A 26,195-nucleotide genomic window follows, 5' to 3' on the forward strand; every position below is an offset into this window, starting at 1 on the left:
AAGTTTTTGGTGCCCATTTTCCTGAATGTATTAATAAAGTTCTAGCCTAAAAAGGCAATTTTCATTGGAAGAGACTGGTTATATATTAAGTAAAATGGTCGCTCTATTTCTGTTAGACTCAGCAGCTGCTGAGCGGTAAAGTCACTGAACAGTGGCAGTTTGGTCCGAATTTGAATCTTGCGAATAGACAGGCTGTTTTCGTGGTTTCCCCGTGTGTAACATGTTTATGAGGCAGTTTTCCTTAGAAAAGTTCTCCACAAAGGCATCCTTCCCCATAGGCAAATAGCCCTCTGGTTTTGCCGTAATTACATAAGCCAAACTTACTTCTGTTAAGTGGCTGCTAAACCAAAAACGAGAAAGAGAAGGAATGAAAGAGGAAAAAAAAATAAATAAAATGAATGAAAAATGAAATGAAAATTTATACATTTTTAACAGATATTGAGCAAAGTTATATTTTATAAAAAAAAAACATTAATGTAACATATTATATTGCAAATTACACATCGGGACTTTCAAAACATAGTAAATAATATTGTCTATTTACATGACAGATATAGTTAAATTTTAGCATCGCTAGATGTCGCTACATTATGGTGACTTTTCACGATGTGTCGCTTTGCTCCACCCTACTTTGTGGCCCCTCCTTCTGCAGCTTCAGTTATGAATAAAACAAAACTTTAAAGAATATTTTACTTCTAAATTAAACATTATGCAGTAGTTTAGGGCAATAAACATTAACCTAAGTAAGTATTTTAAGCGAGAGGCGTGGTGAAAAAAAAGTGTGACTATATTTTTATCTCAAGAATGGTGACATGAACTGCAAATTATAGTCACAAATAATTTATACCTTTGCTTGTCTTACAAATTCACTTTTTTAATTGTTTCTAATAACAAAATAAAATATATTTGTTAAACTAACCTTCACCACCATATGTTTCTATATAAAATATAATTCAATAATAACAATAATTTTTATTCCATTATTCAGATATTTCAGAACGGTCTATTCCTACTATGCTGAGGACAGCAGCTAGTTAAGTCTAGCCTACGATGCCTCTCGAGTAACTGCGCTTCGTAACATGAAATGAATGATCCCATCTCACTGGGGATTCTCGCACGATATTCCTACAACCAAGTTATGCCTAAAGAGTATCTGCCAAATCACTATACTATAATTGCTCCCTACGGATTTAATTGCTCATCACCTCCTATTTTGCTAAAATGATATCTCAATGCTTCGCATTCAAATCTCCTGAACTTAATGCTAGCACAGAAAAAGTTATGCTCAGTAATTTCACTTGCTATATACAGGGTAAGGCAATGCTTGAATACCTACATCTGCGACTGCGTTGCTTCATAGGACAGGGAAAGGAAATTTCATTAGTGGGAGGAGCCAAACGATTTTGATAGAGAAAAAATGTAACATGATGTGATGAGTTAAAATATTAATGAAACGTAAAGATATTAGAAATTTGAAAGAGCGAGATTGGAAAATTATTATCAAGGAACAAGTAAACAAGGGAAATTATTAATCATGTGAAAGTGTTCAAAAGAACCCAGTTGATTAAATGAAGAAGGATTACAGATAATGTTTGAAGATCCCATATTAAAATATAATTAAGTGACCATCGTACTTAGCTAAAAAAAATTCTTTTTTCCTTTCGAAATTTAATTCATATTCCCTAACGAGAAATTTTATCACTTTTCCAATTTGACTAATATATACCAAACAGCACGATACATGTCAAACAATGCTAAATTAACAGCACATATGAGATCTTTGAGATCGAAAACTGAATTTTACTGATAGTGAAAAAAATAACTTGAATATTGAACTTATGGAGAAGTCAGCTAAACTTCACTGTCTAATGTCTAATGACTAAATGTCTTGACAGTTAAGTGTCCCGTAGCTAAATGTCCTGACGGCTAACTCTCTGTGTCGACTAAATGTCCTGTCGGCTAAGCGTCTATGTTGGCTAACTGTCGTGTCGGCTAAATGACCTGTCGGTTAAGTGTCCGTGTCAGCTAAATGTCCTGTCGGCTAAGTGTCCTTGTCAGCTAAATGTCCTGTCGGCTAAGTGTCCATGTTGGCTAAGTGTCCTTGTCGGCTAAATGTCTTGTCGGTTAAGTGTCCCGTCAGCTAAGTGTCCGCGACCGCGGTTAGAGAAACAAATCACCTCTCTGTCACTTTCTTCATGCCTTTATCCATTTTTTGCAGCAATTCCACTTTTCGTTTAATGGACATCGAAACATGCTTTTGCTTTGTAGATCCTTTGGCAACTCCAGAATTGGAAACTCTTTTTGCCAAAATCGAAAGTTCAAGCTTACTTTTTATAAAACTGCTCTAACAGTCTGCAAAAAATAATAAGCCGAATCCAATTAGAAGATTAAGGAACAACACAATCTGCAACATTAACTGAAATACATAATTAGATAATTTTAGCCTTATACCATCCGTTATACATTAAATGCGCATGCATGAACGTATTATGTGCATGCATAAAGGTATTAAGCACATGCGTAAACACATGTGCAGAAAGTTTGTAGCTTTGAGGTTCAGATTATAGATCATTCCGGATTATGGACGTCCGGATTAAAGACTTTATACTGTATTAACTTGGCAAGAGCTGGAAGCATGATAGATGCATAATGGAAAAGAAAAACTAACAGACATGGCTCAGCACCTCCTGAGATAACACTGACCTGACTTTGTTGTAAAAGTCTTTCAGTGTTAATAGTCATCCTGGCAGAAGGGATTATTTCTTTCGATAAAAATATAGGTATTACATGGGCATACAATGCATGTGTATAAGCATAGATATGTTAATTACAGGCATTGTCTTGTACAAGTTACATGGTACAGTTGGATATAATCATGACAGTTATGTGCACATTTAAACATTATCTGAATTCATGTTTACAATACTTTTACTACTGTAATCAAAGTAAACTTGTAATTCAGTTACACATTGAATGGATTTTCAATGTCATTTTTAACTGCTTTGCAATATTATTTTTAACAAGTAATATAAAATGGATAGTAATAAGCTTACATTACAATAGTTTTTGCTCTTGCAAACCTGTTACTATTCTACAGGGTGAGCTATTTTTCTAATTTTTATTTTCAGTTGTTGTAGTACTACCTGGCTTAAACTGGGTAGGGAGTTACATGACTTAATATTCTGGTACCTTAGCTGAATTGCTTAGAAAAGTTGCAACTGCTGTTAAAGTTGTAGTACCTATCAAGGGAGCATCTTTGTTACTGCTCAATTACTTGGATATTACTGCAAGAAACTACTACATTATTCTGCTGCTCTGGTATCTGCGAGTTGTCAGCTCAATGCACTACACTTTTGTATGGCCTCTCCCCACCACTTTGATTTGCTATTGAAATTATGCTCCGAAGATACAGTTCTCAAGGGGGGATCGAGAATTTCTTAGTACCTTGCTGAGTATAGCCTGATCACCTCCTCTATCTTAGTTTTTGCCTGCTTGTTGCTGCAGGTATTCTCTGCCCATTGCGGACAGTATTCACTGCTTGGTATTTTAAATTCAATTTATCAGTGTGTGGACAGTTGAAGAGGTAATGATCTGCATCACCTACTGCACCACATTCATACAGTTCTGAGACTCGTTTGCCGAATCTTATGATAATGCGGGAAGAGACCATGGCCAGTGTAGAATTGAGTTTATGGACTGTTGTATGTTTTAATTGAGTATGTAACTTTTGGAAAGAACTTGTACGTTCCTCACCCTGTGCTTTCCCTTTCCCATCTTTTCTGCCATTCTTGTAAAAGGCTATTGAGCGTGATTTTTTTTAAACAGGACTGCGGCACATTTACTTCACTTTCTAGTCTACTGGAGTCATTGGCTGCAGATTTCACAAGCAAGTCAGCCACTTCATTGCCAGTAACACCCACATGAGCTGGAACCCAGATCAGGTTATGTCTCATTTGGTGGGATCCTTAGATGAATTTTCTGTGTATCTTGCACTAAAGGACTCATTGTCTTATGTCCTCGGATGAACTTGAGGCAGAGTCGCTATATATCTTGACCTCTGTTCCTAATTGATATTTTCCCAAATTGATGGCTGCTTTTAATGCAAGAAGCTCTGCCTGAAAGACAGTATTTTTATCTTCCAGTCGTCTTTCCCATGTTTTAACCACTTCTTCTTATAGTACACAGTAGATGCAGCCTGTGCCCTTCTTCGTCTTTGAGCCATCTGTATATATAGCTAATGCTTTCTTATCTGAGGGGGTGCATTGTGTACGATAAGTCTGTATTTGCAGAGTGTCCAAGCATGATTGGCTTGCACTTATCATAGTCTATGTGATAGAATGTCTTTTGCACAGGGAGATGTTATTTTCTAAGCGCAATGTTCTTACTAATAATGATTCTCTCTCCACTAGAAGGTACAGTGGAGGGATACCCAGCAGCACTTGCAGTGCCGCAGTTAGGGGTGTTCTGTAACCTTTGCATATTATCAAATGTTGCGTTCTTTGGATGGCGAGAAACTGCCTCCTCATACGGGCAGTGAATTTCTTTCACCATATTGCAGCCCGATATAATATGATCTTTTCTGAAATTGTTCTGTACCAGCTTTTGAGCATAGTGATTGGAGATCCTGTTGTTCTAACCATGGAATCACTAAGTTGATTTTTTTCTGCTTAAACTCTTTAATGTGAGGTACCCAGGAAAGCCTATTGTTAATTATACTTAGGTATTTAAGGTCAGTGACTTCTTTTATAGAGACTTCATTTAGCTTGATGTTGGGATTCCTATTTTGTGCTCCATGCCTACATATAAACAGTTGTTTAGTTTTATCTACTGAGATATTTAATTTGTGCTGATTTGCTCAGCTTGCAAAAGTATTGATCACGTTTTTTGCCTTTAGCTTAATGTCCGTGCTACCAAAAATGAACAATAAAAAGTCATCCGCGTGCACCAGACACAGTTGTCTGCGTTGTACAGATATGGCTATAGGTACATCACATAATTTTATTTGTTGATAAAGAAAGCGTTTGAAAAGCACAATCAGGTGTACACATTATCATGGGTGTGATGTGTACCTCACAGTCTTCATAGCTATTTGTGTCTTTAGACAATGAACGATGCGCAGTGGCAAGCAATACATCTTAGCAGCTGCAAAACAAAGTGGGAAAAGAAGTGTGCATTCAGTTAAGCATGAAATACATAGTCAAAAGTTTCTTTAGTTTGATCGGACAAGAGCTGTTCACTTTGCAGCAGAGTTGCATAAGAAAGTGTAAGATGGATTAATTTGGAAAGATGCAGTCAAAAAAAATTATTATGAACAATTTCTGTTTTTAGAGTAGAAAGGGAAGATACATCAATTAAAATGAAGAATTGCAGAGCTATTGCTAATTTAGATAATAATTTTGACTTCCATAATTTTTAATTTACATAATTTCCCCACTTTAAAGTGAAAAAGGCTTAGTGATAAAAAAATCATTTTTAGGAAAAAGCATTAGAACTAAAGATAAATATAATTTTGGAAAAATAAATAAATAAAAATTTTGATTGAAATAATTTTTTAAATGGCAAAATTTTGTGTGAAACACTTTTAATAATGAATGCAATTTTTAAAGTTTATGAGTTTTTCTTCAAAATATTAAAAATATTGTTCTGAATATTTCAAGAAATAATTGTAAAAGTTCACAGTTCTTGAAAATCTGTGCTTGAATATCATAATGTAATTTTTACAGATCTTTTCTTAAAACGTAAATACTCTTAAAGGTTAATTCTTTCATGGATATGTAAACAAAAATATTTTGGTTTTTATATTGAATACAATAGTTTGAATTGAGTACAATAGTTTTACCAAACTATTGTACTCAATATAAAAACCAAAATATTTTTGTTTACATATCCATGAAATTCTATTAAAAATAGTTGTTTAATCATTATAGAACAATCCACGTTTTCTTATGGTAAGCAATGTAAAACAGACTTCAGAAATTAACATGGAAAAGCAACAAAATAAACTTTGATAAAAATGAGCAAATCCTCTACAAACAAATCTATCTTACTACTTGCTGATGGCTGCGAGATGCTTAAATACAGTAATGCATAAAAACCTCTTTTCCTTATAGAGGGTAACTGGCTTTTAGCTTTGTATAAATATATCTTAAGTTATTAATTATGAAGTATGGCCATAAAATTCTTGAGTGTTTACATAATTGAAATACAGATATAAATATGCAAAATTTTAATTTCAGACTAATAACTTAGATATTCAAGTTAAGTCTTGCAGATTTGGTGAATAAAATTTTATATCCCCCTGATAACAATAATGTAGACCTTAAAAGCATTTATAATTTTGTTACAGAATCAACAAATTTCTTTTTTATTATGAGAACAAAATAATTTAAGCATATGAAAGGAACATTAAAAAAATTAAAAATGAATTGTGAAATGATATTAAAAATACTAATGAAACTTTTAAATTCAAAATTATGTTTAAAGAAATACTGAAATATCTTGCTTTTAAACTGCAACAATAATGTTATTCACACTCCCCCTTCTCCTTTGGAAGCATAAACTTTCTGAACTAATTTTAGAGGTCAAATGTATAAGTTTGCAGCATAATTTTCAGCTTCGACACTGAAAACAAGCCTGATTTAATGCACTCAATGATATTTAATTGATGAATTTTGAAAGTTCAAAATAAATACATTTCCTGCTCACATACTTCATTAAAGGCAAATCAATGACCTTGACCTGTAATGTCAAATCACTCATTAATTTGAAAACATATTTTCCTCTCTAAAGTGAATTAGCTTCAAGTTGCAGTCTTAATACCATATTTAATTTCACTCTTTAGAGCTTTTGAACTTGCAGATACATTTCCATTTTAGTCAAGAGAGGTGAAAAATCCTGTATAAACTGTAGTAAGTTCCAAAGGTCACTTGAGATTCTTTATAATGATTCCCTCTATTATCTTAGCAAGAGCTGGTAGCATCACAGATGCATAACACAAAAGAAAAACTTGCAGACGTGGCATAGACAAGACAATTTATTGCAGGACACTTGATATATATATATATATATATTCTCAATCGCACATAATTTTGATAACAGCCCACAATTTCATATAGTTGTTCGCGTCTTTAGATACGGGATGAAACAGTGGCGAAGAATGACATGTGCTAGCAGAGCAAGAGGAAAGTGGGAAAGTACGTTCAAATTTAACAGCAGCAATATTTTAAGGAGTCAGTTATTTGTTGAAATTTTTGTGTGGTTGAGAATTTTGCATCTCAAAATTATACTGCAATAAATTATGTCTAATATGCACCATGTCTGCAAATGGAATATGAAAGTCAAAATTATGACCTAAATTAGCAATAGCCCTGTAATTCTTCATTTTATTTGGTGTAGCTCTTCTTGTTCTGAAAATAGAAATTGTTTATAATAATTTTTCTGGATTGAGTCTTTTCGAAATAATCCTTTTTATGTTTTCTTACATAATCTGCTGTGATATGAGCAGCTCTTGTCTAATCAGATTAAAGAAACATGTGACTGTTTATCTCATGCTTTACTGAATGAACAGGTACTCTATTCCCCACTTCATTTTGCAGCTTCTAAGATGCATTGATTATCTGAAGATATAAACAGTTACAGAAAATTATGGGGCCTACATTGTACCCATGATAGTGTGTGTACCTGATTGTGCTTCTCAAGGCTTGCTTCATCAACAATTAAAATTATGGTGATGTACCAGTGGCATGTCTGCTAATTTCTGTTCTATGTTATGCATTTGTGACACTTCCAGCTCTCGCTAAATTGATACAGTGAGTCACCATTCTAACAATGTAATAAAACTAACTGCTTAAATCCATTGCAGTCATCTCCTAATCATCTAGAGCTTTACATGCACACACACACACACACACACACACACACACATATATATATATATATATATATTAAAGAAATTTTACAAGAAAAATAAAAGCCTATATAGTCAATATTTACATTCTTACTGCTTGGTGGCTACTGTTTAGTGAAATAACCATTATATAGTAAAGCATGTTAATCTGCATCTACCTAAACACTCATCCATCACATCTACCTAAACTTATGTGGTACATGCATATGTAGGTTATTTATTGTTGTGTTTGTACTTAAAAATGTGTACTAAAGACCAAATTCAGTTTCAAACAAAATTTTTGCAGCATTCTCAATGCAGCTGCACTGAGTTTTCTTATAGTTAGTATTAGTCCAAAACCTGTATTCAAGTTTGAAACTAGCTCAAACAATATAAGTGATAGTCATTTTTTCTCCTACAAGAAGGAATCCCACATTTCAATTAATGCATTGATCTTCATTTTTATTCAATTTACCACCAAACAAATTTTCCTATTTATCAAAATCAGAATTCATGTTTGTATAAGCATTGTAGTGAAATGTATTAATACCTAAGACTGTTGTTCAAAATGAGCATTATTTTAATGATTTTTTGAGAACTATTAATTATAACAAATGTTGGTAACCTACATAGTATCTCTTAAAAGCCATAGCTATCTTTTTACCAAGCGATTAAAGTAATCAAATTCTGATACTAATAATTAGGTAATAATTAGTATCTATTCCCAGCATTTGACTATGTTGGCTAAATGACATTTTCATATTTTTCTTATGTATAATATAAATATGAGAGTCTTTTCCTTGGAAAGACCTGCATGAAAGCATTCCTCTTGTTAGGCTGGTATCTGTTGTCAGCTTTGACTTAATTAAGTAACGCTGTCTCTACTTTTCTGATTTAATGAGAGTAAAGTAAATTCATTGCTGCAGATGGGGGACAGAAATTTTATGTAATAGAAGAAAATTGCGTTAATCGATTAATCACTTACCTAAAGTGAAAAATATCCTTTCTTTTTATTATGTTAACTGATTCTGATTGTCATACCTACTGAAATTGTGTTTAGAGAAGTTTTGTGTATTTTTACACTCTAGTTAACATTACATGGTAAGTCATTGTCAGAATACATATCATGATTTTCTTTAATGTATGTAAATATTTTTTGGTTTTGTTTTTAATTAAAATAGCTTGAATATTTTTTAAAAAGGTATTTTTATATAATTATATTGTATATAATGTACCTAGTGATAAGTTTCAAGAAGTATGTCATTTTGAGGATTTACTCAATAAATATAGAACTAAATATTATTAAAATCAACATTCTTACATGCTGAAAATACATCAATGTACCTTACCAAGATTTTTTCAAAGCTTTCATGGATTGCATGCCTTCCTGGTTATTGGTTTTGGTTTTCCTGTAGCAACTAGGATTATTTTGTTCTTTGTTTTATAATGTGCAGCAGGTATAGGTACAAGTGAGCGAGACACCAGAATTCACTATTGGCCATACAGTTATAGTCTCACAACATTAACTGTGCTGCTGAACTCCAGTTTTGAGGAGGAACAATCCAGAGAATGGTCAGAGGGTCTTCCACCCTTCTTCTCCTATCACCAAATGAAAGGACTTTTGGCTTGCCAGTATTTTGTGTGCATTCATGCCACACAGACACTATACACTTACAAACATCCATGCCTTTTTGGGGAAATACTTACGTATTATTGCAACGACCTTAAGCTCAAATCATCAATCAGAATTCAGTTTACCTGATGTCATCATTTTCATCTGTGTTCTTTTTGTTGTATTCAAAATTCCAAATGATTTTAAAGAAAAATTATGATACCTTTTTGTCTTTAACTCAAGTTTAAAATATGGTTTTTGGAAATTAGCCTGCTGTGGAAGAAACTGCTGTTAAATTTCTACAGAAAACAGTATTTTTCTGCAAAATCACTGAAAGGAACATTGCTTTGCATCTCTTCTTAAAGTGATTGCCAAGAAATTTCACAGCAAAAGAAACCATAGCAAAAGAAAGAAAAGCCCAGCTGTAAATAGGTTTATTTGCTATAATATGTTTGCATGTAATAAATTTTTTACAGTTATAAGTCATCATTCTTTTACTCCCATAAATTTCAAGAAAGTGGACAAGGTGCTAATGCGTAAGTACCCTCAGGGATTCAAACCCACGCCCATCAATATGGCAGTCAGAATCGCTAACATTCAAATGTACAATAAAGAGTCTAAATTTTTTCTACTACAACTTGATCTAATTATTTCTGTATTTTCTTCAGTTTTGATGTGGAGCCTATGATTTAAACTTAATTCAAAATTATTTTTTAACGGTGTATGATCTTTTACATATTTAAATAAAGATCTACTCATTTCATAAATGCTACTACTGAATCTATGTATGCTGTTCTTAAATTTTGGAAATTCTGCTTTATTAATCTCCTGGATGTTGATCCTGTATGTGGTGTTTCATTACTATTATCTCATTAAATAATGGTGAAGCTGTAAACTTTTTGTGATTTTGTTGTTAGTAATGCTTTATTGCTGTCTTTCCTAATCATCTTCTAGATTCTTCTCACAAGAAAAATAATCCTAAAGATCCAAACATATCTGTTTTAAATAAATTGTTTTTTCTAATTCACTTCCAGATATTGGGGCTATTACAAATGTGTAGTGTATTTCTTGAATATTGATGTAATCTTAAGGCTTTTCAGGTAATAACATTCTGTTTCAATAAATTTATATTTACTTGGTTTTTTACATGAGCTCTGGCAGTACATATTTAATTTTTTTTTTCCTTTAAATGTGTATACAAGCTACTTTTAATATATAAAATATAAAACTTAGTAGATAACTGTTATTTCTCCAAATCTTTTTATTATTATTATTCAAATTCTGTTTTATATATACAGCTCAAGTACACAGCAGAATTTATTACTTCATTTATGATAAAAGTAAAATGCAACGGCTTTGTGAGATGCTGAAAGAAATCATGAGGAATCATTGCTGGGTTACATATTAATTTTTGTTTAATCAGTTTGTTTCTGAGTGTTTTGCGGAGTAGAATAAGGTATCAGATAATATAGTTAGTTCTTTCGTTGAATGTAAACTGTAAATTAGGAACCACATTAGAAATATAAGATAACAAGTCTTTAGGCACATAATAATAATAATGTTTCAAAAAGACAAAAATGTCATTTGCAACCTCTTCTGGCAAATTTTGGGATTAATTTTCAAAATATTTTTTTTTCTTGTCTTGCATATATGATATGTATGTGTCATAATAATCAACAATGTCATGTGCTAATTGTTGTGGTGATCCAGTGTACACTGATCTTCAGAAAGCATTTTAGGTTCAAGTACAGCTATGTATATTATTTATTGATGGCAAACCGTTAGTCTAGGCTGGTTAATATTAGGTTCACTCATGTATGTTATAATGTTCAAGGCTGAACTCATCATGTGAGAATTTTAACGACATACAGATATCAAATTTGGTCAAATGTTAGGCAGATTAGCAACCAAAGCTCTGAAATTGATCCAATAAATGTTTGATAAAGAAGCCCTTTAAAGTAATAGAGCTCGCATGTCATGATTATAGTGAACAAATATTTAATTTTTGATTGGAAACACCTATATTTTTCCTGCACAAATTGATCCGGGCACTGAGAAACCATAAATGGTATTGAAATGATATGCATATTACAAAAATTGCCAGTGTAAAACATTTGCAAAGAAGAGCATTGTAAAGGACCAATGATAATAAAGAGAGGAGAGGGAGGAAACATTTATTGAATTACAAGTTTTAAACATGTTGGTTGCTAGTTCTGGGGTTATTAAAAATTAAAGGTGTACACATCAAATCCATAAGAATCAGAATTCAAAGATGTCATAAAATGTGAAATTATGTATATTCCTCCTGTGATGTTTTGTTCAGATTTGTTGTCCACAGTCTCCTGCATACAATGTGTTATCATCTACGAAGGTGGGCACATTGAAAACTTGTAATTCTAATAAAAGATTTTTCTGCTGTCCTCTTTTGTGTTGTCTTTGGTCCTGTACAATGCTCAAAATGAGTAATGTTAAAATGGAAATGCATAAGGAGGAAAGAATGGAATAGGGTACTAGTATTTAGATTTCAGCTGATGAAACAAGAAGATTGTGTGTAAGTGCTTTAATGTCATTTTAAGTAGACATAAATTTATTGGAAGGCACCATATTATTCAAACAACATACAGATTGTATCAGACATTAGATTTTAAGTTTTGAAATAGGTTTTGGGAATATGTAGTAGTAAATAATATCGATTTTTAATATTCTCATCAGTAAAATTTGGGCTGCTAATATAAGTCAAACTTCATACTTGCAAATTTAAATATAAAGCATAAATTCCAAATCAATTCAGAATTTTAAAGGCAAATTTGTTCTTGAAAATATCAAATAACCTTTTTCATCAGAAGTAAGTAGGAAATGCTGCCTGTGTACAAAATTGCAGAGTACTATATTAATTTTCCTTTTGTGAAGATTTATAGATTGTTTATTACTATAGTGGAAATTCGTAAGAGCTTGTAACAATTTCCGAAAAACTGTTGTGGCAACTTATGAGAAAAACAAGTTTTTATTTTTCTTCATATAATTTTTATAATGTCTCTGTTATAGTATATAAGAAAATTTCTAACAATGATTTTTCCCTCTTCTTTTTTCTCTCAGTCCACATCAAATTACCATGCTAGGAAGTATGGTGTGCGTGCTGCAATGCCTGGTTTCATTGCAAAGAAGTTATGTCCAGAGCTTGTTATAGTACCTTGCAATTTTACTAAATATAGGAAAGTAAGTGATAAAATTCGAAATATTGTGAAAGATTATGATCCTGATTACTGTGGTGCTAGTTTAGATGAAGTATATTTAGATTTAACAAACTATATTAAGAAGAAATACAAGATGAAACTTCATAACGGAAACTGTCTGAGAAACTACCATGAAAATTCAGCTTCTGAAGGTGAATTTGATGCTGTAATTCGCATTGAAGAAAACTGTGAAAAATGCTTGAGATGTTGTCAAATTATTTCTGTTGAAGAGCGAGATGCAATGGCTTATGAGATTGTTAAAGAAATTAGACAGAAAGTATATGACTCAACACAGTTAACTGCTAGTGCAGGTAAGCAAATATTTTATAGTCATAATCTTGAATTATATTTCAGAGTTTTTCTCTGTCACAGTAGAAATTTTAAATTTAGGACTAATGTGTCATAATTTTGATTGATTTTAATATGAAATGGTTGTATTCATCCCATTTTTGCTTCTGAAGAAGAGTCTGATTGTCCTCAAAATCTATGCAAAACTGAATTTTTTGGGGGGTCTAATTTTAAATTTTACATTGGCATGCTTTTTAATTTAAATTTAAGCCTTTAATATTGATTATGTTATTCTACTCTTAATATTTAATATTTGTTACTTCTGTTCACAGTTACATTATCTATAATACAAGTAATAAAAAAAGGTTTTATTGTGAGGCATTTATAAATGTGCATTTTTCAAAGAATGCAATCATAAAAATCCCTGATATCTGGATTATGTAGAAGGAGTTTGTGTGCACTATTTATTTTTACATTCAGTTTTATTATTATTATGTCAGACTATTTTTTTGTGGATTTTCCACATATACTTTTAATTAAGAATCAAATTATTCATTTCAAAATTTGAATCTACACTATGTGATTAAATGGAAAATAATTTTTCAGTTGAAGTATATTATCAGGCTTTAACATTATAATTTATTCATTTTTCTGAAACAGTATTTTCAAATTATAACTGTATTTTCAAATCTAGGGTGCATGATGCGAGGAAAGTTTTGCATATTGTAAAACAACTATTTGCCCTCCTCTGAAAGAAAACTGGGTACTTTCTGATTATCTGCACACCTCTCTCCAAAAAAGTTGCTAATATTGTGATTTTGGGAATTTGGTTGATTTGTGAGTTTGGCAAATTTGGCGAATTTTGTGAATTGATGAAAAAAAATTTGTTTGGCTGTCTTTATGGCTGATAGATGCTGTTGGATTCAGTAATACAGTACAAAGTCCAAAATCCAGACGTCCATTATCCGGAATGATCTAAAATCTTGACCTCAAAGCCACAAAATTTATTATTATTATTATTAATGCTTTACACATGTGCATTTGATTTTTACTTCTATAATAAAACATGCAAAGATTTTCACTTAAAAATTCCAATTCTTAATTTCACTTAGGTGTTAAATAAAATACCTCGTTATGGAAAAACAATCATATAAGCATAAATCTGCAAGATTAATAATTTGTCTCCATAACTGAGTATCTACTTGGCATACATCTTAAACAGAAATCTATTTTATATACCTGATGTCGACCTGGCAACTCATTATTTATTATATTTTGCTTTCATCACTGCATGTGTATCAATACATGACAACTTCAGTAATAACTTATGCTGTGATGTCTAAACTTTTTTTACATTAGTAATTGAATAACAAGAGTATGGCAACCTTTTATAGCTAACATTACTCTTGGCGATGATTATAGATTTTTAATAATAATTAATAATAATAATTTTAATTATATAATAATAATAATAATTTTAATTATTATTATTAATAATATTTAATAATAATTTTAATAATAATAATTTTTAATAATAATTAATAATAATTATAATTATAATTTAATATTATAATTAAAATTATTATTAATTTATAATTAATAGTTAATAATTAATAGTTAATAATAATTTTAATTTTAATTTTAATTGAAAATAACTGATATGTTATTCCCCATAAACCCAGAAGCAGCCGCAGAATTTAGGGAAGATGAAATTTTTGGAATTTGGGGAAGCACCGAGCGGCAAAACTAAGGGATGAGAAGTTTTTATGATTTAGGGAAAGCACTGGGATCCAAAGCTTATGCTCGGTGAAAATTTAGAACTTAGAAAAGCGCTTTGTAGCAGAATTTAGGACCCGTAGAGACAGCACCAGGCGGTATCAAGTGCTGGCCCTAGGTAAAGCCTTTAGTAAATGTGGGAGTTTATTTATTCAGGACTTGGATTAGTTTTAAGCATGTGCAAGAAATAAACGTAGGTATAGTAAATAACTAATATAATTCAGGCTTAATTCAGTATGTAACAGGAGCAAGACACAATTTAGTGAAACAACTTGGCTTTCGTTGCCAATCTTGTGATACACAGCGGTTCCGGATAAATAATGGATGCTATTAAGCTAGGCTAAAGTTATCTTTACTGATTATAAAACACTTCAATTAATGTAACAGACTGCGCTGCTCCCTGATCTTCTAATTTGATCCAGCTTATTATTTTTTGCAAAGTGTTATTATTACAGCAATTTCATAAAAACTAAGCTTGAACTTTCGATTATGTCGAAAAGAGTTTTCAATTCTGGAGTTGCCAAAGGATCTACAAGGTGAAACCATATTTTGATGTCCATTAAACAAAAAGTGAAATTGCTGCAAAAAATGGATAAAGGCATAGCCGTCTCAAAATTATGAGAGAAGTATTGCATTGGAAAGTCCACTGTATATGACACAAGAAAAAAGAAAAAGAAACTTTTTGAATTTTTTGTGGAAGCACCTTAAACAACTTACATTGAAAGAAATGTTTAATAAAGTTTAATAAAATAAACAAATAAGTATTAAGCTTTTTTTTTTTTTTTTTTTTTTTTTGTAAATTTTGATACCCTTTAAATCATAATTGTTCTTTATTTCATAAATTACAATTTCATATTTTAATTGTATAATTTCTGCATGCCATCTTACCAGATTTAAATTGATGATCTGTTATCCAGAAAAATCCCAAATCCAGAATCGCCAAAGTCCCGACCAGTTTGTGTTTCGGACTTTGTATTGTATACAGTCAAAAGTCTTTAATCCAGACGTCCATAATCTGGAATGATCTATAATCCGGACCTCAAAGCTGCAAACTTTCTGCGCATGCGTAAACGTATACGCATGCACAAAATACCTGTACGCATAATATGTTTCTGCATGCGCATAATAGGTTTAAGCATGCGCACTTAATGTATAGCAGACGGTATAAGCTAAGCTAAAATTATCTAATTATCTATTTCAGTTAATGTTGCAGATTGAGTTAATCCTTAATCTTCAAATTGGATCTGGCTTATTATTTTTTGCAGACTGTTAGAGAAATTTTATAAAAATAAGTTTGAACTTTCGATTATGTCAAAAACAGTTTCCAATTCTGGAGCTGCCAAAGGATCTACAAAGCGAAAGCGTGTTTCGATGCCCATTAAACAAAAAGTGGAATTGCTGCAAAAAAGGAATAAAGGCATGAAGAGAGTCACAGAGAAGTGATTTGTTTCTCTAACCATTCCAAAATCTGTTTATCAATTTCATGCTGCTCTGCCGGGGGGGGTGATGTCGTGGCACGCAGTGAACTGGAAGTTGATCTGCGAGCACCATCCTCATCTTCAGGGCCGATGTTTTTATTTTATTCGGCTTATAATTCCTCACTAAATGCAGTATTTCATCTCGATGTACTCCGATATAATTTAAATCAATTTCCTCGTCATCGTAAATATCACAAATACACATCAAATAGTTTTCTGGTTGCAATTTTCTAATTTCGACTATGCGTATTGTATGCTTTACGCATGCGCACGTTGAAAGAAATGTTTAGTAAAGTAAACAAATAAATATTTAGGTTTTTTTTGGGGGGGGTAAATTTTGATACCCTTTAGATCATAATTGCTCTTTATTTCATAAATTACGGTTTCATATTTTTAATTTTATATTTTCTGCATGCCATCTTACCAGATTTAAACTGATGATCTATAATCCGGAAAAACCAATAATCCGGAATCGCTGAAGTCCCGACGAGTCTGGATTAGACTTTTGACTGTAATATAAAAAGAAACATTTTATGAGAACAAGATATTTTATGGAGAAGGGAAAAATAAAAACAAAAATCTGTGTGATAGATATTTGCATATTTTTACTGTCGGTGGATACTGTTCAGCAATATGACAGTTAAATATAAAGGATATAATTAAATGTTTACTCAAAAAAAATTTGTGGTATACATATACATAGGTTAACTATTATTTTACCCATACTGGGAAAATGCACCAAAACATGGCAGTTTTACCAAATGATGAAACCGAGGATGCAGATAACCAGAAAATACAGAATTAGGAAAAAATAGAAATTTCCTATAATTTTTTTTAATGTATCAAGTAATGATTTTGTATATGCAGTTAAGTGCTGTGGGGCCGTTTCAGTATTGCATATTTTCTTGCTGACCATGAAAGCTGGCAGAGATCTCACCAAACATTTACCAATCATTCTGGCTGAATTTTAAAGTAACAGATTTTTTTATTTAGGTAGAAAATCACATATCACTCAATATTAATTATGTAATTGACAGCTACAAATTACTGATACACTGTTTGTGCGGTAGGGTACAAACTGCGTCAAATTTGATCGAAGATACCCATCCCCCTCTTATTTAATCCACAAAGTGTGCGACGTTTCCTGTTCCCTATTTCTTTCCCAAGAAGATTGGGTGCTACAAAAAGTCATTTATCATCATTAATGGGACATTCTATTGAGACTGACCTTTTTTTTCGTTTATCAATATTGTAAAAATTGTGCATGCAAAACAAATATTAATTTAAAGTCTGGCGTGTGCTAAAGTAAAAATTAATTTCTTTTACACTCATTTTTTATGATGCTTAAAGGAATGGTGAGCCAGATCTTTTTTATTCTCTGTAAGAATTAAAAACTTTCCAAGTTGTAGATTTTAGTCGCTGATGTATATATATCAGTTTTGAACAGTAAAATTGATAGATTAATGACATACACAAAACTGATACATAATCAACCTATCAAATGTCAGATTTGTAGTGCATCTTAAATAAGTTTCTTACCTAGATAAATATTAACAAATCTTCTTAGATAGCAGAATGGTTTTAACTTTCAAATTTACCATTTTAAGTAAACAGTTCTAATTATATTTAAGAAATTCTCTTTATTAAATCGCCCTCAGGGGCCCACTTTTGTGAGTACGGGTGTGGTAATCCCGAGGTACCCTATCCCTTCAGGGGATCATCTTCTTGGTGAGACGGGTGTCACGATCCTGGAGCCCCAGTGATCTATCCTCTTTTCCGTCTCCTCTCCTCTTGGCTGGAACTTTTTCCCTTCCCTTCTCCCTTGTGGTTTCTCTCTTCGGAGTTTGCGGCTCGTCACGATGAACTGGAACGGCCCTTGTCTCTTGTTTCCTGAGTGGCGAGAAAACTGTCCATGTGTTTGCTGTGCGTGGCGACCCGTTTCGCTGGATAGGAAGGTCCTGGTAGTTGAGGGGCGAGGTGCCTAACTCGCCCCTCAACTACCAGGACCCTCCTATCCAGCGAAACTAAGGTGCCTCCCGTTTAGCTGAAGCAGAACCCAAAACACTGCATTGGCCTCGGCTTCAGCTAAACGGGAGGCACCTTAGTCGTCCTCACGGGTGTCAATCGGCTGGTCACTAGTCCTTGTGTCAGTGGCTTGGGGATAAGCTCTCGGGAGTACCTGCTTTCAGGAAAGCTGACTGTGGGGCTTCAGTTTGCGTATAGACCTGGTTAGCCCTGGCACAGGAATCTGCATCCCCTTGTTGGTCTCCGTAGTGGGTGGGGCTGCTGTGTCCGAATCATACTTCATCTTCAATATGGCCTTTTCAAATGAAAAATACGAAACTTGTCTTCCATCAAAAAAAGTAAAAATGAATGTGAATGCAAATGGTAAAGAAACTCTACCTAAATTCCTTGTCATAACTAACTCAAAAGGCGAACTTCTAAAAATGTCACCATTCCTGATACAAAAACATATACAAGCAACTATTGGTGAGCCAATGACAATAAAACGACTGCGCTCTGGAGACCTTCTTATAGAAACAGTTTCCCCAGCTCAATCTGCTACCCTCCTCAAACTCAAAAAACTTGGGCAAATCGAAGTTAATGTGACAAAACACAAATCCTTGAACTACAGCCAGGGCGTTATATCTGAGACTGACCTCATATTTGTCTTAGAAGAAGAAATTGTGTCAGAACTGTCCGATCAGAATGTCAGTGCTGCAAGGCGGATCAAGATGTGCAAAGAAAGCTGGTCAATATGAAACATGTAATCCTGACTTTCAATTCGCCTGATCTGCCGAAAAGTATTAAGACAGGGTATTTACACTGCCCCATAAGATCTTACATAACTAACCCCTTACGATGTTTTCAATGCCAGCGATTTGGCCACTCAAAAATGTCCTGTTGTGGCAAACTCACATGTGCATGTTGCTCTGTGGAAGGCCATGACAGTGAAAATTGTAGTGCCAGCCCACTATGTGCAGATTTCAAAGGGGAGCACACAGCATTCTCTCGACTTTGCCCAAAATGGCAGTCTGAGAAGGAGGTGCAAAATATAAAAATAACTAGAAATATTCCTTATGCAGAAGCAAGAAAACTAGTAGCAGATTCTCAGTCTCGAAAAACTGTATCCTATGTAAGCGCAGTAAAATCGGTCAAATCCATAGGCACCCAGACAATCCACACATCAAATAAACAACCAGTCCAAAATCCTCAACAAAATACACCAGCGAAACCGAAACATTCAATAATAACAATAGAATATAATAAAGTGAAAGAAAACCTTATAAGAAGCAAAAAAATACAGAAAACATCAAAGCCTGATAGAAAAATAAGTGTCAGCTCTAGCTCTGAGCATCTTGAGATGGAGGTAGAAGAGGGCTTAAACATTCCGAGGAACCTACTTCCACGTAAAACAAAAACGTAGCATAGGAAAGACAAAAATAATGAATAATGGCCACCCTCCTTTCTTGGAATTGTCGCAGTTTCCATCAACATCTTGATAACATCAAAGACTTGATCAATTTGCATCATCCTGTGGTTTTGGCATTACAGGAAACTCTACTGAAACCAGGAAAGCAAACTAAACTTCGAAGGTTCGCAATTTTTAGGAAAGACAATATTGTAGGTGAACGTGCCAGTGGAGGTGTAAGTCTCCTTGCCTCACTAGACTACCCAAGCAATTCACTTCCTTTAATTACAAGCCTTCAACCTGTTGCCATCCAAATAAGTTTAAGGACCCTGGTTTCAGTTTGTTCTGTTTATTTCCCTCCAAATGTTCACATTGATCAAAGGGATTTGGATAGTCTAATAGAGCAACTGCCTGAACCTTTTGTCATAATAGGTGACTCTAACGGCCATAGTTTGCTTTGGGGGAACAAGGATACTAATCCTCGAGGTAGACAAATCGAGATAATGATTGAAGATCAATCTCTTTGTCTCCTAAACAATGGAAAAGTTACCTACTTCCATGAGCCTACAAAGACTTTTCACGCTCTTGACCTTGCCATCTGTTCACCATCTCTTTTGCCCTTTTGCACTTTTGATGTTGGGAATGATCACCATAATAGTGATCGTTTTCCTCTTTTAGTTTCTATCGCACGAGAATGTGCAAATCCCATGTCAAGATCTTCTCGATTTATACTTGAGAAGGCAGACTGGCAGCTCTTCTCATCTCTTGCAGAGCTCACAGAAGAGATGGTGGAAGGTGTGGAAATCGATGATGCAGTGAAAGCCGTTGCTGATAAAATAATGTAGGCAGCTAAAACCTCTATACCGATGACATCAAGAATGATATGAAAATATTGCCATGGTGGAACTGTGAGTGTCAAGAAACCCTTAGAGAACAGAGAAAAGCCTGGGGAATTTTTCGTAGGTACCCCACTTTGTCAAATCTCCTAGCTTTCAAAAAAGCAAAAGCAAATGCAAGAAAAGTATGACGAAAGAGCCAGAGGGATTTGGGGATACACTATGTGTCATCAATAACATCCTCTACTCCGAGTAAAAAGGAATGGGAGAGAGTTAGAAAAGGATGCGGTATGTATAATGATCACGCACTTTCCATCTTGGAAAAAGATGGCCGGGTAATTAGCACTACGGAAGAAATTGTAAATATTATTGGTGAGACCTTTGTGGCTGTTTCTAGCGGCAGCAACTATCTACCAGCATTTCTTTCCATGAGGAAATACTCAGAGAGAACTCCCGTATCTTTAAACTCTAGTAACTCAGAGCCTTATAATAAAGATTTTGCTATGCTTGAGCTAAAGAGAGCTCTGCTTCAGACTCATAGGTCCAGTCCGGGTCCAGATGGTGTCAGCTATGAAATGCTGAAGCATCTTTCCTCTCTCTACAATCGAGTGTGGAAGGAGCACTGTTTTCCCAGTTTGTGGAAAAAAGCTGTTGTCATTCCCATAGTTAAACCAGGCAAAGACCTGAAGAATCCCTCTAATTATTGGCCTATCGCATTAACTAGTTGCATCTGTAAGTTGTTTGAAAAAATGATAAATTGAAGCTTAGTCTACTATTTTGAGAAAAACAATGTAATCTCACCATACCAGAGTGGTTTCTGTAAAGGTAGATCTACGACTGACAATATTCTCATGTTGGAGACCTCCATTCGTAAAGCTTTTGACAGGAGTAATCACCTTGTGTCTGTGTTCTTTGACATGGAGAAAGCTTATGACAAGACCTGGAGGTATGGCATTTTACGAGAACTTCACTCTTGTGGCTTGCATGGCAATTTACCAATTTTCATACAAAATTTTTTGAGCACTAGGACTTTTCAGGTGAGGATTGGCTCTGTTTTCTCAGATGTATTTGAACAAGAAGAGGGTGTGCCTCAAGGCTGCGTTTTAAGTGTTACTTTATTTAGTTTAAAAATAAATACTATTTTAAAGGAACTCCCCCCTACTGTGTCATGGTCATTATATGTGGATGACCTCCAAATAAGTTGTCGTGGTGCAGATATGAGATTTGTCAAAAGACAGTTACAGATTGCTCTTAACAGGATTGAGAAATGGTCAGAAAAACATGTGTATATATTTTTAAAGCAAAAGACTGTCTGCATGCACTTTTGCCGAAAGTGAAATATGCATCCCGAGCCGGAGCTTCTATTTCAAAATTCTTTAATTCCTGTCGTACCAGAAGTCAAGTTTTTAGGAGTGATGTTTGACCGAAAATTGACTTTCTTCTCTCATGTTTTAAACCTGAGAAAGAAGTGTTTAAAAACACTAAATATTTTAAAAGTCTTGGCGAACACCTCCTGGGGTGCTTCGCATTTATAGAGCTCTTGTATGCTCTAGACTGAACTATGGCTCGGCACGGTCTTCCACTTTACGGAAGCTAGATCCTGTGTACCACCAGGCCTTGCAGATTTGTTCTGGAGCCTTCAGAACATCTCCAGTTCAAAGCCTTTCTGTTGACTGTTATGAACCACCACTCCAGCCAAGACGCAAGCAACTGTCCCTTCATTATTATTTCACTATCTTATCACAACTGAACCATCCTTGTAAAATTTTGCTTGATGACAGTGACCTCTTATTTGAAGCACGACCCTCCTGTATTCCTACCTTCTCTTTACAAGTTTGTTCATTAATTAAGAAATATTCCATGTCTGACTTCATCCAGCCAGTAAAGCATTTTGAAATACCACCTTGGGAAAATGTACAAATTCGCTTTCTTGATATTTTTGTCCATCTGGTTAAAAAAAGTACTAATGAGATCATATATCAACAACTTTTCTCAGAACATAGACAAATTTACATTAATTATATTCCTGTATATACAGATGGATCGAAAGCAATCGGTCATGTTGGAATGTCATTCATAATTGAAAATCATATGGTGGGAAGACGACTTAATCTTAATTGCTCAGTCCTGACATCTGAACTGACTGCAATTTATCATGCTCTTTTATCTATATGTAGACGTTACCGGAAAAGGTTTATTTTCTATTCTGACTCATTCAGTGCTCTGAAGGCTTTAGAAACATTCTCTGACACACAGAATCCGCTTATAGTTGAAATTTTAAAGCTGAATAAAATCCTAAGTAATCGTGGATTCGAAATTCTTTACTGCTGGATTCCTGGACACGTTGGAATAAAAGGTAATGAGTTGGTAGATATCACAGCCAAAGCTGCTGTCGAGGAATCAAGTCAACTCATTCCTCTCAGAGATATCAGCCAAATCATCAAGCAGATAATTTTAGATAAATGGCAAGAAATTTGGGATGCACAATTAAATAATAAGCTAAGAAGTGTGAAGCCTAGAATGCAATTTTGGGAAAGTACTCAAAACCGAAGGGAAGAAGTACTCTTAACTCGTATTCAAATCGGCCACTCCAGAATCACGCACAATTATCTTCTCAAAGCAGAGAGTGAGCCAGTTTGTCTTTACTGTGATAGCATTTTATCTGTTCATCATTTTTTAATAGAGTGTCCGAATTTTAATAGACTAAGACTAAAGCATTTTAACAAGTGTGACTTGCCTCTTGACCGTTTAATCGGGAAAGAGGCCAATGATAATTTATTTCTATACCTGAAAGAAACAGGTTTCTATTATTTAATTTAATTTAGCTTTTATTATAGTGTAATTTTAATGTGTTTCATCGCTTGTTACATATCATTTGCTGAGTTTTAATACCTACTCCTTTTAATATTCACTATTTTATTATTCCATGTAGATTTTATGACTTCGCTAATTGTTGTTTTACAAAGTTTATCCATCTTTTTATAAACTATCATATGTTTGGCGCATATAACCTTTCTGGTTATGCGCCATTAACTCAACTACCACCACCACCACTCTTTATTAAATCTAAAAATTGGACGTCTTAAGTCGTTCTAAATTCACTCTAATGTTATTGCAATATATTCCCGTATTAAGCTTTCCATTTTTAGTCATTGAAGTTATTTTAAGGTTATTTAACTTTGTTATAAATTCCATATTTTAATACTAGAAACGTTAAAATATTTATTCTGTTCTCCACCTGATGTACTTTGGCATACATTTAATTTCTAATACACATTTCATTAATAAATTAATAATTATGAGCATCAGCAGAATTTTCATAATTAACAAAAAAAAATCAAACTTCCTTATATTTATATCCTGGAATTTTCAGTTCCCTTTTAATCCATTCCTTTTTCTCATATTGTTGCACTGTACTCAAGTTTTCATGTATGTAGAATTTATATACTACTTTGTATTGTATTAATGCGAATTTATGTTTAAATGATAATTTTTACAAATTCTTGCATCACAACTCTAGTTAACAGAGATGTTTCTAACACCTTGGCAACACTTAATCTTCAGCATGTAGCTTGTTTTCTAACCTAGTTTCAGTCTGAATTATTTGTAAAATTAATTACTTTAAATTATTTGTTAACAATGATGGTCGCTAAATCACGCTAATAATATTTCTAACTGTTGTAATTTATAATGCTACGAGTTCGTGTGATTTATAATATTATTCATTTATAATTTTTTTCAGCAGTATTGAAATTAATAGCATATACTGATAATATTATGCATTTAGATTACAGTGTTTTAGATTTCCATTGCCTTCTTCATTGATGCTTTTATGTTACATTCCTAATATTTCATAATGGCAGACTTATTTGTATGGCATACTTATCTATGTTTAACTCATTCACCAAACATGTAAATCTATAATTCAGCCCACTTTTGTTTTTACATGTGCTGTATCATCTACTTTCTTTAATATATTGTTCAGCTTAATTTCAAAACATCTTACGATCAAGCGGAAAAGTCACTAAACATTGGTAGTTCGATCCGAGTTTCTAATCCCAGAGATCCTCCAGTTTTTTTTTTTTTTTTTTTGTACTTATTTACTGTGTAAAAATGTAGCGTAAAAATTTCAGTTCATGAAGTAAAAATACTTTTTTAATTTATTCTTTAAAAATATTTCAAAAATTTTCACCTTTACATTAGCATATCTTTTTGCAAATCCCTCTAATAAGAAAAAATAAGGAAAGAAATTAACTCGGTTTCGGTGATTGGTACCTCGGTGCAAATTATATGTAACATTTTCCCAAAAGCATAGAGTTTATATGGATATCAATAAATTAAGGATTATTTTTCCATCTAATTTTCTTAACATGTTTATTCCAGAATTTTCTTTTCACACTGTAGCACTTAACTTTATGAGTTTTCTATAACCATTCAATTTCTCTAGCCATGACAACTTTGCATACCTTCTGGCAAGTAGTTATATTTTTAACCACTGTATTTAATTCCTGTTGACTATCAGTACATTATTCACTTGTTTCACAAGTGCAACTTTTATTTTATATGCAAATCTACGTAAAATAGCATTAAAACTTCAGTTATGCTGAGCTCCTCATCGATTGCTTGTTTTAGATTGAATGAAATTAAGCTTAATGTTACTGTTAATTAGCTTGTTATTAATTTAATTATACATTTCTAATTAATTATATGTTCAGATATTTCCAAGTACATTACTCAGACTTTTGCATCCCAATTTTTAATTTTTGGTTAAAAAAATAAACTTTTATTTATTGAGAGTGATTATATTAATTTGCAGTATTGTTTATCTAGTTCCTTTCTTCTAGATAAATTTTAGAAAAAACTTCTTAGCGTAATAGTTTAAATTTATTTACAATTTATACGTCAGTGTTCCAAATACATAGTTATGTTGTTATAATAGATTTCATGTTAAGCTTTTTTTAAATTTAACTAAATTTAATTTCTGCAAACATTTACATGATTACTTTAATTAACAAAAAATATTTTTAGCACACTTTAACACACTTTGATATGAAATAATTTTTTGCACGCTAGTGAACTAACTCTATTAAATTTTCCAATCTAGTTCAGACATCTTGACTATTATTGATGTAATTTATTAAAAATATAATTTGTATGCTTTATATTTATTTAATTTATTATTATAATAAATGAAAGATGTTTGTAATGCTAATATGTATGTTTACCAATACCTTTTATTTTCTTTGTTAGCTCTCGCATATATAATTCTAATTCTAAATTAAATTTAAAAAAAGGCTTAATTTAAAAATTGATAAACTTTTAATGTTCATGTGTGTGAACTAAAAAAATGTTAAATATTCTTTCTGAAGAACTGAAGTTTTCCATTTATCAGACTCTATATTATTTAGAACACTTTTTATTTCACATAATTTATCACCAGAATTTTAGAATTTTTTATCAGTAAAGGTTGAGTAAAATGTGTTTCAGCAAAATAAGGTTTCTTTGCCAGTACTCATTTTTATGATATTTTGAAAAAGGTGTGTTGCACAGACACAAGACATCCATAACTAAAGATATAATTTCATTTAATGTTATTTACTATTGATAAAGTTTACAACCCCTTTATCAAATTTTTTTTTTGGATAAGATTTAATCTTTTATTTATGCATTTCACT

At 32.8% G+C, this 26,195-nt stretch overlaps 1 protein-coding gene across 2 annotated transcripts in view; it reads left to right on the forward strand.

The window, feature by feature from the left end:
* Positions 1 to 26,195, forward strand: part of LOC118185881 (DNA polymerase kappa-like) — an 86,705-nt gene that overhangs the window by 17,619 nt on the left and 42,891 nt on the right. For both annotated transcript variants that reach the window (XM_085825797.1, XM_085825799.1), the window contains exon 4: positions 12,594 to 13,041. In XM_085825797.1, the coding sequence (XP_085681923.1) occupies positions 12,594 to 13,041 (448 nt within the window). The remainder of the gene's footprint in view (positions 1 to 12,593; positions 13,042 to 26,195) is intronic.

The sequence above is a fragment of the Stegodyphus dumicola genome, chromosome 10, assembly GCF_044657685.1.
Source record: "Stegodyphus dumicola isolate Sdum_Otavi_A_Nest chromosome 10, ASM4465768v1".
NCBI lineage: Eukaryota > Metazoa > Arthropoda > Arachnida > Araneae > Eresidae > Stegodyphus > Stegodyphus dumicola.